Here is a 13,504-nt window from a genome sequence, read left to right as displayed (position 1 = left end):
GGAAATTTTGTAGCAAGGTTTTTACAATCGGATGCCCTTCCTGACATCAACCTCTTTAAGTGGTTTTTACACCCTGTCGAGGAGACGGTGATCCTATTCTAGACCCAGATCACAGGGAACCTTTTAGACCTTCATTAGCCGCCAAAAGACGTTGACTCCCCCGCCACAATGAGGCTGAAGGTAGGATTAATATATAAAAACTAAAAACGATTTTTTGGAAATCAATTTTTATAAAAAATTTAATAGACATTACTACTTAACTCTTCCTTCATATTTATAAGGTCTGGAACGCGGCCAGCTTCATTCTCAAAATCGATAAAGATTATTAGAAGTGTATAAATTATTTCGAAAGGGAGCGTCTTTGTATGGAATTATATATTAATCAGTTTTTAATGGTTTTTTTGAAATATTTGATATAATTTAAAGAATTGTGAAAATAACAATAAATGGGGGTTTCAATCAAATAGAAATTGTCTATCGAAAGAATTTCAATTTATTACATTATAATTTATTATAAAATTATTTGCCCATATAACATTTAATGAATATTAATAAAATATTTTAACTAAGTTTAGAGTTCTTGAATATATGAATTCTTGCGTATTTCATATATGGCGTCAAAAATAATATCAAATGTTTTACTCTATTTTTTAAATTATTTGATATTTTTAAAACATTACAAATAATAATTTATTTTTATGAAATTATGTACAAAATAAAAAATTATCATCATAAAATAACCCATAACAATAAAGATATTGGATTGGATATCTAAAGCCGATTTTTTACATAATATTGGCATAGCCATACTTTTTAAATAAAAATAACAATAAATGACTGCAAAAATTTTAAATCAATGATTATTGGATCAAATTTGCCCTTAACCAAAGATGAAATGTTGCCCTTTGAAACATACAAACATATTTTACCCTTAATAATTTGTAATCCACCTCATCCTTCCTGTTATGTGGGCAAATGTATTAATTTTTCAGGGTCAAAACATTTACGCCAACAAATAGAAATATTGTTTCGTTCTAAGAACATCTAATTTATAACATACAAACAATGGCTATCCGTAGATAGAACCACTCGAATGTATTAATTTTTCAGGGTCAAAACATTTGCGCCAACAAACAGAAATATTGTTTCGTTTTAAGAACATCTAATTTATAACATACAAACAATGGCTATCCGTAGATAGAACCACTTTTAAAACAATCACTAAGCCAATAGATGAATTTATCATTGCCTTTTTTCAAAAAATGGAATCTTTATTACTGCATTTTATTTCAACGCAACAATCATATTAAAACCATCTAAAATTGAACTTATACGAAGGCTAATATTTAATTTTATGTAGTGCTGTAAACATTTCTAAAAAAATCGAACGCGTTCAAACGTTCATTGACAAAAATCGAACGCGTTCACGTTCAAGTTCAAAAAAAGGGTTCATAAAACCGTTCAAAATTTTATGATAAATTATTTTAAAATTAAATTTAATATAAATAAACTTATATTTTTTAATACAATATATTTTAGCCATGTTAAAAAATAATATAGTTTTATTTTGATATTATAATTAATCATAAATAAAATATAATATAATATAGCGAATAAAAAAATATTTTTATTTATAAAAAATCTTATTAAATTTTAATAACAATTGTTTTCAAAATATTTATCTGATAGACAGGAACACTTGGCAATTAATACGGCATTAGCTATACTAAAAACGCGCTCTTCAGGGGCAGATGAGGGGATTGCGGTATTATACTTAATAAACAGCTCTTTTAACGTGGAGAATTAATTAAAAACATATTGTTTTGTTATTTGCAAAAAATTGAGATAAGTTATCCTCCTCCAATCCATTCTCTACTCTCGACAAAAAAGGATATCTCGAACAGTTCTCTAGGGTTTTCATAGTATTTTTTTCATTGACGCTATAAGTTTATTTCTAATAGGTTCGTTCTGTGGAAGTTTTATCCATGGCCATTGAAGTTTGAATGCTGGATGTATAATTGCAGATAGAACATATTGATCCTTATATATATGTTCAAATCTTTAAAAAAATAAAATATATGTAATTAATTGAGAGTAATAGGTTTAATACCTCTTATTAATCCCATTTAATACGGCGTCATCAATAGTTGACCATATTTGAGGCCACTAATTTTTTAATTTTAAAATAACTATCGTTATTGTTGTCAAATATCCCAAATGCATTATTTCTTCAAATTTAATGATTTAACTTAGTTATATCATATAAAATCAAATAATTAATATTAAAATCATATTTCGTTTTAAATTGGAACCTGAAGATTTTGACAATATAATACTTTTTGGCCACATTTTACACTTTAGCATTGGATTAGTTTCTTCAATATAGGATGTTAATGTAAAACATTTATCATATTTGCCATAGTAATGATAATTCATTTGATTTTGGATTTTCAGAATCAGATGATGAGGATTAAATAATAATATCCATGCTTATGCTAATCTATTAAATTAAAATATAAACGATAATATTCAAATTAATAAACTGTGTTAAAAAAATTGAAATTTGAAAAGGAAATACACAGCCGATTAAAAAATATAAATAATACATTTTTAAAAAAAATTCGGAAATATTAAATTTTTTAAATAAAAATATTTTTAAAATTGAACGAACGTTAAATTTGAACGCGTTCGTCATAAAAAAGGAACAGTTCACGTTCAAAATTCGTCAAAAATAAAAGGAACGCCGTTCATCATTTTTTTCAAAAAAACGAACTTATATGATTTTTACTCCAGGATGAAGTACAAAGTTATCATTCGAATAGGGCTCGATCCACTGGTTTACCCTTTATTTATTTTGATATCCGAATCTTTGCAACATAATTCAATAGCAGTACATTATTTCCAAAAAACATTGGTAAATTTTTTAATTAATAATATTTGCCATCATAAGATAGATTTCGGAGTACACACGGGAAAAGCATTTGTGATAGGATTGGTGGCAGGGATCCAAACCGAAACGAATATCGGTTCAGGTTCAGATAAAAATAACGGTTCAGGTTCGGTTCGTAAAAAATAAAAATATCGGTTTGGTTTGAACCTCTAAAAACCGGTTTGAACATTTTTGTATTAAAACCTGTTATGTTCTATCCCCCCTTATTTCTTTTTTTTGGTTTCTACTTGTTTCTTTTGTTTTCCTATCTTCCTTTATTTTGTTATGAAATTAATATATTATACCTTATTTTTATATTGCATTTGAAACTGGTTCTTACCAGTTTCATGAATGATTATATCCCGATTAAATAACAACTTTTTTTTCCCCTTTTGTTTTAAAAATTATAAAGGTGGAAAACAAAACACCATTAATTCATTAATTATTTTTCGTGCTTTTTAAATTGAATTTTTCTTTTTTGTTGTAATTTCACTTATTCGAATAAACTTTGAAAATTACGTTGTCCAAGTGATTCCTTGACTAAATCGATAAAACCCGGCCCCCTGGATCCAGTCATTGACCATCCCGGACTCCCGATCACGGACTGTGTTATTCCCATTCAGACTGGGGGACCCATCGGTCCAAAAAAAACTGAATAAACGGATCTGAATAATACTCTGAAATTGATAAATAGATCTGAATAATATTCTGAAATTGATAAACGGATCTGAATAATATTCTGAAACTTTAATACAAATTTTTTATTTATTCTAAAAGCATAAAAATATAATATTGTAAGAAATTCTCCCGAGAAAAAAAATAATAATCATAAAATCCTTTTTTTTTCTCTATAATTCAATCTTCATGATTGACATTTTACATTAACAAATGAATTAATATTATAAAAATTACAATAAAACTAGGACATGTCACCCCTTTATGGGCGTAACAATCACTAGTATATAAAAAAAATTTACATATACTATATATATACTACGTACTATATCACTATATTAAAATTGAATTTCTTACTATTTTAAATTAATGAACATCTAAAATTGTAATATGTCCGATTATTTGTGGGTATCCATTATCATACTTTCTTCCCACATTTTTATTATTCTTTCTTGAGTTTTACTGTCAACATTTTGTATCTGTAACGTTTCTATTGGCGGAATTGATGTTGATTCATCAGTACTGAATTTATTGTTTGTCATTGTTTCTCTTTGTTTGTTTATATTTTCAATTGATTGTTGAGTTTCATTAATTCTTTCTTTACTATCATTGTATTTATTCCTTTTTTTAATTGTTTTATTCTGAATGTTGTTTCTGTTTATATATCTAGGGCGTTGATGTATCAAATGGCTATCAGAGTTGCATTTGAAACATCTTTTTGGCGTCATTGCCTGTGGTATTGTTGGGGTTATCAGTTGAGTTGGTCGGGTTTGCATTGTGGAAGTGGAAGCTTCAAATCTATCTAGAATCATTCCACTCTTTTTTGGGATAATAATCACTTGGAGATAATGTGTGTCAAAGTCTAATAACTGACTGGTGGTATTCATTTCAATTTTTAATTCTTTTTAAAAAGTTTTTTGTTTTTATCTTTTTCCCTAACAAAATCTAAAACAATAATTTTTTCTCTCGAAAAAAATTTTACTTTCAAATTACCAAAAAAAAATTTATGAAAATTAATGAATAAAAATTTGAAAATGTAAAATTTGGAAAACATTTTTTTTTTATCCTATTACCAAAACAAATAATAACATTATTTATTTTTTTATTTTTCTATCTACATCTTTTCATTAATAACTCATAATATTTCACTTTTTACCCTTAACACATCTTTCTGTTTATTTTATAAAGAAATGGGCCAAAGGGAACTATTGTCACCATAATTGGATACAAATTAAGTAAAATTAATTTAGATAATGGAGTGATGATCGTTAGACATCATGATCATTTACAGGCGCGTACTGCAGGAATTTGGTCTGGGGGGGGAGATAATAAATTTTTTTAAGAAATATTATTGTTTTTTAAAAATATCAAGCATAAATTTATTAGGACTAATAACTAATCCTTATACACAATTTTAAATTAATGTGAATTATAAAAAAATTATATGTAAAGAATCACTTAATGACCCAAATATAGAAATTTGAGTTTTTTTGAGCCTTTACACAAAATGTTTCTTAGGAATAATTGTATTTTGTATGTTATATATTTACAATGTAAAATCACAATCTTCGTTGGGATTGAACTAATTTTTCAATTATCTCATCCTTAGCTTGTCGTCAAATGCCTATGAAAATTCAAAATTGATCCAAACCTTTCAATCTACTTTCACATGTTGTACTTCTTGGTATGTTTTTCAGAGACCTGCAGGCTGGCTCCCTGGGCCGGACAAGTATTTTAATATTTTTAAATATACTCCGGGCCAGGCTGTATTTTTTAAAATAGCCTATATTCTGAAATCGATTATTATTAGCTATTAAAAAATCAAAAATAAATATAATTTTATTTTAAAAAAATTCCGGGCCGGGCCTGAAAATTTTATTTAAAAAAAAGCCGAGGCCGAGCCTGAAAATTTAATAAAAAAACCCAGGCCGTGGTCGTAAAAACATCTTTAATAAAAAATCCGTGGCCGTGCCCTGAAAAATGGTACTTATGACAGGAACTCTCTGTTATCTTTCTTAAATAATGAATTAAGTTATGACGGTATAAATTGTAATTTTCTCTCGATCAAGTATTCCCACATTTAGTTGGTCCAAGAGTTATAGCTATAACTTCCTGTTCAATAATAGCATACCTCGTCTGAACTTCTCGAAAGTTCTCGAAAAGAAAATAAGTGTCTCTCCGAACATCAATTATATGCAATAGAGCACCTCCAATAGCATTTATTGGAGGCATCTATCACCAACCATTATGTCTAAATCATTATTAAAACATACTAAAATTGGCTTCACTAATTTCAGCTTAAAGTTTCGAAGGCATCTTGTTGTACAATTTTCAATCATCATTACCCATTTTGATAATCATACAATCTAGAGGCAAATATTTCATTTTTCTACCGATGATCACCATATCATAGCCAAAAATGATTGCTCCATTATTGTGGAAGGCTTTATATGTTGTATTTTTTAGATTAATCAAGATTTACCACGCATTCCATTAATCTGATGTCTGCATGATGAATTAACCAATTACTCCTACACCTTTTATTTACTGGTTAACCCTTATCCGAATTCGTTTAATCTCTATCCTCTAAAGATGATTACGTCGTTCCCGGTTTACTAGAATCCCATATTACCATATAATAAAATAATCCGATGCATACCTTGGCAAACTGATGCCATGGTACGCTGAAATATCGAGCGCTGACGCACTAAATCCATTATAATCTACGTATAAGGCTCATAGACCTTTAGGACTCATTATCGTATAACAATTTATTGAAATTCTTCCTTTAATGGCAACTGCAAATAAGTAGACGAAAAATCCACTTTCGAAAAACATTTGGCAGCTTCTAAATTGGCCAAAATTTGCTCCATCCTAGGTAAGGCGTATTTAACATCAACTACCCATTTATTTACGGTTACATCGGAAATCAGCACTAGCCTTAATTTCCCATTTGCTTTTTTAATGACACCAATGGTGAGCCCATTCACTGTATTCAATGGGAATAATAATTCCATCTGATACCCATTTATCTAACTCTTAATTTATTTCCATCTTCCATTCAAATGGAACTCTTCGACAAGCTAAGAAAATGTGTCAAATACCCAGCTTTTGCTTAACGTCCACTTTATAATCATTTAAACGTCCTAAGCTTCTGAGGAAATTATTTCATATTTTCTACGAACATATTCATATCATGATAATTTCAATTAATACATTGGTTCTTCAAATTCTCTTAATTAATCTTTATAATTTCGCAATTGATTTGGAGTGATATGTGTATCAATTTTTAATTCTTCAGGAAATTCAGGAAAATTACTATTAGCAAAGTATTTTGTTCTTTTAATATTTCAATATTCCTCCTTCTTGATTAGAGGTTTCCACTATCAGCTATTAATTTTTTCTAGAATTATCATAGCTAATTCATTTGTCAATAACTAGACAATTTGCCAATAATTATTACGGGGATTATAATCCATCCCACCCCATAATAGTTCTACATTTTTGTCCACTATCCATAAATTTGAACATATATATGAACATGGTAAAGTACATCCTATAGCACGTTTTACCCAAAACTTCAATTTCAGAACCATCTAATTGTTTTATAAACATATTTTACTTTATGAATGTTGATTAGGTCAATATTTATATAAAATTTTCCCGAGATCATTATTAATCTCGCATCCTGAGTCATACGAATACAATACCTTCTTCAATTCTCAAAATAGTAAACCACCTTCAATATCATAGCGAATGGACACTGGATTTTTGAAAAGGGATAGGTAGGTACCGAGGACATCTGCATAATTATTTTCAGATAGGAAATCTTTGTGGTAGACGTATGAGGGCCAGGATTTGTCACCACCATTAGATCCACAAATCTAAGCCAAAACTACACCTAGCATAATGCGAGTGACGATCATTAGGCATCATGATCATTTAAGAGTGAGATCTTAGAATATGAGAATTAATATTTAAAAAAAAAATATTCATATATGTCTTAGTTTCTTGCAATTTACTCAACATAAAAATATTAATACATGTCTTAGTTTCTTGCAATTTACTCAACATAAAAATATTTAATATTTGAGACACTTTATAATTTGTATTCTTTTACAAAAATACTTATTTGATAAAATAAAATCTGATTTGAAAATATTGTGTCTTATTGAATCAAGACGTTTTTAGTGTATTATTAATTAAGTCAAGTTATCAAGACTGGTTATGTTAAAACTCTGGAATGTAGATAAGTAAATTGTAAAATTAAAGTTAACAATTACAAAAGACTTAGCACATGTGGATTTAAAACACAAATGTAAATTAATAAATGTCCGAAGTTGTAAATATATTAGTTTTATAAACTTTCGATTATTATATGTGTAGCATAGATAAAAAGAGAAATGGTAAAAATTGTGAAATTTCAAATTTGTAGAAGACATATGTATGCATTAAAGAAACAAAAAGATCCGTTAAAGATAAAAAATTTAAAAAAAAAAAATTAAAGATAATGGTCGAAGTAATTAACATATATGTTTAAAAAATATAAAATAAACAGAAAGATGTGTTAAGGGTAAAAAGTGAAATATTATGAGTTATTAATGAAAAGATGTAGATAGAAAAATAAAAAAATAAATAATGTTATTATTTGTTTTGGTAATAGGATAAAAAAAAAATGTTTTCCAAATTTTACATTTTTAAATTTTTATTCATTAATTTTCATAAATTTTTTTTTGGTAATTTGAAAGTAAAATTTTTTTCGAGAGAAAAAATTATTGTTTCAGATTTTGTTAGGGAAAAAGATAAAAAAAAACTTTTTAAAAAGAATTAAAAATTGAAATGAATACCACCAGTCAGTTATTAGACTTTGACACACATTATCTCCAAGTGATTCTTATCCCAAAAAGGAGTGGAATGATTCTAGATAGATTTGAAGCTTCCACTTCCACAATGCAAACCCGACCAACTCAACTGATAACCCCAACAATACCACAGGCAATGACGCCAAAAAGATGTTTCAAATGCAACTCTGATAGCCATTTGATACATCAATGCCCTAGATATATAAACAGAAACAACATTCAGAATAAAACAATTAAAAAAAAGGAATAAATACAATGATAGTAAAGAAAGAATTAATGAAGCTCAACAATCAATTGAAAATATAAAGAAACAGAGAGAAACAATGACAAACAATAAATTCAGTACTGATGAATCAACATCAATTCCGCCAATAGAAACGTTACAGATACAAAATGTTGACAGTAAAACTCAAGAAAGAATAATAAAAATGTGGGAAGAAAGTATGATAATGGATACCCACAAATAATCGGACATATTACAATTTTAGATGTTCATTAATTTAAAATAGTAAGAAATTCAATTTTAATATAGTGATATAGTACGTAGTATATATATATAGTAGTATGTAAATTTTTTTATATACTAGTGATTGTTACGCCCATAAAGGGGTGACATGTCCTAGTTTTATTGTAATTTTTATAATATTAATTCATTTGTTAATGTAAAATGTCAATCATGAAGATTGAATTATAGAGAAAAAAAAGGATTTTATGATTATTATTTTTTTCTCGGGAAAATTTCTTACAATATTATATTTTTATGCTTTTAGAAAAAATAAAGAATTTGTATTACAGTTTCAGAATATTATTCAGATCCGTTTATCAATTTCAGAATATTATTCAGATCTATTTATATATTTTTATGCTTTTAGAATAAATAAAGAATTTGTATTAAAGTTTCAGAATATTATTCAGATCTATTTATCAATTTCAGAGTATTATTAATAAGATCCGTTTATTCAGTTTTTTTTATTGGAATGCCGTATTTCCACAAAAACACCTTTTTTTTTTCTATTTTGATTATATATATATTGATTTTTTTTTTGTCTGGTCATCCATCTGTTACAAATCCCTTTTTTTATATATGTCCTCCACGTGTTTTCATAATTTAGTCGTAATTAAATCCGCTCTAAGCCAGCGGTGCGGCGAATGCCGTTTTATTTATTTTACTGACTTAAGGTAGGGTTTACCTTCGTTATTAAATCCACTCTAAACCAGCGGTGCTGCGAATGCCGTTCATTATTTTCGTAGGAATTAAGAATGAAATCGGCGCCGACGGCCGGGTAGCCGTATTTAAGAGGGGAGGAGTGTTATTATCCCCCCTTATTTCTTTTTTTTGGTTTCTACTTGTTTCTTTTGTTTTCCCATCTTCCTTTATTTTGTTATGAAATTAATATATTATACCTTATTTTTATATTGCATTTGAAACTGGTTCTTACCAGTTTCATGAATGATTATATCGCGATTAAATAACAACTTTTTTCTCCCCTTTTGTTTTAAAAATTATAAAGGTGGAAAACAAAACACCATTAATTCATTAATTATTTTTCGTGCTTTTTAAATTGAATTTTTCTTTTTTGTTGTAATTTCACTTATTCGAATAAACTTTGAAAATTACGTTGTCCAAGTGATTCCTTGACTAAATCGATAAAACCCGGCCCCCTGGATCCAGTCATTGACCATCCCGGACCCCCGATCACGGACTGTATTATTCCCATTCAGACTGGGGGACCCATCGGTCCAAACTCAACAAAACCTACATTCGAATTATATATAGAGAAGAATATTTTTTTTTATTTCATCATTAAAGTAAAAATCATAAACATAAAACCTTCATTTTTATTAATTGCACATTATAAAATAATTTTTAATTTATAAATATAATAAATAAATATCAATGATTAATTTTAATATGAACAATATTTAACTTTATTTACTAAATATTTTTTATTAAGCCGCGCAATTAATATATTTTCAGGATTCGTCTCACTCAAATTACATCTATAAGGAGATAGTATAAATTTAATTGTTGAAAAACATCCACACTAACTTAGATAGCCGGCACTGCCAGTATGATATCCAGGGCCGTAGCCAGGAATTTTCACTTAGGGGGGGCCAAGTGCTTACTTGGGGGGGCCACTATTTTTTTAAAATCAAACAAATAATTACGCATTCATATAAATTTTTTCCTATTTTTATTAAAAATTTAGTAACAAAATAATACTATAATATGAATATACAAAACAAAATAATACTATAATATGCATATACAAAACAAAATATTACTATAATAGAATACGGCGATTTTTATTTTTAAATTTTAATATAAATGAACTAAAAGATAAATTCTGCGTTATTCTTTTTTCATACGCCATTAATACTTTAATGTAGAGAACGAGGCCTCACAAGAAGCCGTTGATATCCCAATGATTATCGCTGCTGATTAGCATTTATATAATTCTTTAAATGCATGATTATATTTTGTTTTATACATAATATGCAAGATATTTTCAAAATTATGATTTTCTTTAGCTTCCGAAGCTAGCAATCCTTTTGCTATCTTCATTTCATGATGCAGTGTTTCCATATTTAAGTTTAACAGGGATTTTAATGGGGCCATTTTATCTGATAAAAAATAATCAGGGTCAAGGGGGCACAATGTATTAAAAGATGAAAAAAGATTAAAATCATCTTCTGTAAATCGGTCTAAAAAACGATCCACAAAGTTATCTATAATTTCATAATATATCCTTTTTAAAGAACTCCAATTGGAGTCTTTTTCACAATCGAATTCTAGTTTGCTATCAACTAAAAAATCTTGGAAATTTTTAGGCGTTTTACGTACCCGTGATGATTTTTGGGGAGTAAGATTAAATTTTGATAGAAGTTTTTCAGCCTTAATCATAATCAAAGCAAAAGAATTATCACTTCTTTTATTTTTTAATATATTGATAGTAGAATCAATACAATTTTTAGCATCCACTAGATTAGTACCTACTGATTGTAGATACTTATTTAGTGGATCTATTGTAATTAATATCTCATAAATTATGATGGCTAATATAATGTAATTTATATTAATACATTGAGATAAAAGACCAGAGGCTTCGACTGAATCATGAATTGAAACCTCTGAATTAAGAGTTCTATTAGAAAAGTAAAATAATACTTCACCAATAGCCTCAAAATTCTCATAAATAATGCGAGATGTTTCCAAATGACCAGGCCATCTCTGGTCTAAAAGTCTCTTAAGGGTGTGGCCTGTATATTTACAGGATACGTTAAAACGCCTGAAAAAATTATACAATGCATTTGATAAATTAAAAAAATTAGAAATAATAACAATATTATTATACCAATTTTGAACCACAAGATGCAACTTGTGGTTGTAGCAATGTATAAAAGGAACATTTTTATTAATTTTTTTTTGAAGAAGTGTTTGCACTCCTCCATTTCGGCCAGACATAACGTTTGCACCATCATATGCCTGGCTTATTATATTAGCTGAATTAATATTTAGATCATTAAGTTGCTTTAAAATGCAATCTGTAATGCTTTCAGCAGAAAGACTAATGATTCCTATTATATTTTCTTGGATTTCTCCAGAAAAAATATAACGAATTATTATGCTCAGGTTTTCACAACCTGAAGCATCTTTTGTCTCATCAGCCTTAAGACAAAAAAAGGGCATCTCGCTTTTATTATATTTGTCTGAAATATGTTCAAGCACCATATTTGCCATAATGAATATTACTTCGTTTTGAATCTGTGGTGATGTATACTGGGCATTTTGGGGTATAAATTTCATAATTTTATTTAATTCAGGGTCTTTTTGGATGGTGTAGGAAAATATTGCTATAAATAGCCCAGAAGAATAAATTATGTTCTCATCTTTTGCAGCATCCGTAATATTTGTTGAACCAGTCCCACGGAAAGGTAGCTCTTGTATGCTAAGAAATAGCATCAAATCAAATATTGATTTAATATAATATTGATTACGATTAATTTGATCACCTCCCAACATTTTAGTTATTTCTGTACCTTTGTTTATATTTTGATTTTTATCATACAATATTGTAATTGAATTTAAATGAGCTTTTGAGCTCTCGTGTTTTAGCAGTCCCTTCTTGGCAGCTAACGCATTTTTCCAATTTCTGAATCCCGTTTGTCCAAATTCATCACTTGGATTACACAAGTATTTCCTACATGGAAAACGAAAGGCAGCGTCAGCTTCTACATTATACTCCAACCAGTCTCGGCCTCTATACCATGATTTTTGAAATGATCTTTGCCTTCCATGGATATCTTTTTTCACGTAATTGTTTAATTTGATTTAATTTGGTTTATTCTGGCCAAAATCACCTGGGATTTGAATTGAACCATTAGAGGACTTTTTTGACACTAAAAATATTATAATTAATAAATTGTAATAAGGGAAAGGGTCATAAATAATAATGGTCATCAGGATGGGCGAAGGAAGAGCCTGCTGAAAATGAACAAACACAAAATTTATCTTGTATTTAAGATACAAGTATTTGCTATACTGTAGTGCCCAATCCTGATGAAGATTATCAGTAAAGTTGATCAGTAAAATTATAGATATTCAGTATTAAAAACTAGAAAAAGCTCATAAACGTTATATCTTTAAAGATTAACAAAAAAATATAATATTTTTATATTTATAAATCAATTACTAGTTGCCTCTTGACAATGAGAGACTGAGCTGCTAGATGAAGATGATTGAGTCTCTTCTTCGTCTTTATTTGTTTTAAAATCAAAATGTAATAATGAAACACCATAATCTCCTACTACTATTGATATTGTCAAAAATATAATAGAAAAATTTGGGTTAAATTTTAAACTATTTACCATCTTCCTCCTCCTGAGTGTAGTGAGGATCATTTTCAAGATTCTTAGCTTCATTCATATCTTGAAATATGAGTGAATATATTTATTTTAATAATTAAAATTATTATACAAAAATGATAATATTAATAATAAATGTCTGTCTCTTATCTTATATAAAATAAATATATAT

General features: G+C 28.0%; 1 protein-coding gene across 4 annotated transcripts in view; it reads left to right on the top strand.

Moving 5' to 3' along the window:
* Nucleotides 1–13,504, top strand: part of LOC135925791 (histone-lysine N-methyltransferase EHMT1-like) — a 70,705-nt gene that overhangs the window by 47,584 nt on the left and 9,617 nt on the right. The window contains exon 25 of one of the 4 annotated variants that reach the window (XM_065461273.1): nucleotides 282–404. The exons of the other annotated variants lie outside the window; for them this stretch is intronic. Within the exon in view, the coding sequence (XP_065317345.1) occupies nucleotides 282–329 (48 nt within the window). The 3' untranslated portion in view covers nucleotides 330–404. Of the gene's footprint in view, nucleotides 1–281; nucleotides 405–13,504 lie in introns of those variants that run through there. 4 annotated transcript variants of the gene reach the window in all.

The sequence above is a fragment of the Gordionus sp. m RMFG-2023 genome, chromosome 3, assembly GCF_954871325.1.
Source record: "Gordionus sp. m RMFG-2023 chromosome 3, tfGorSpeb1-WG-v2, whole genome shotgun sequence".
Classification (NCBI taxonomy): domain Eukaryota; kingdom Metazoa; phylum Nematomorpha; class Gordioida; order Chordodea; family Parachordodidae; genus Gordionus; species Gordionus sp. m RMFG-2023.
This window is presented reverse-complemented; position numbering and strand designations above follow the sequence as displayed.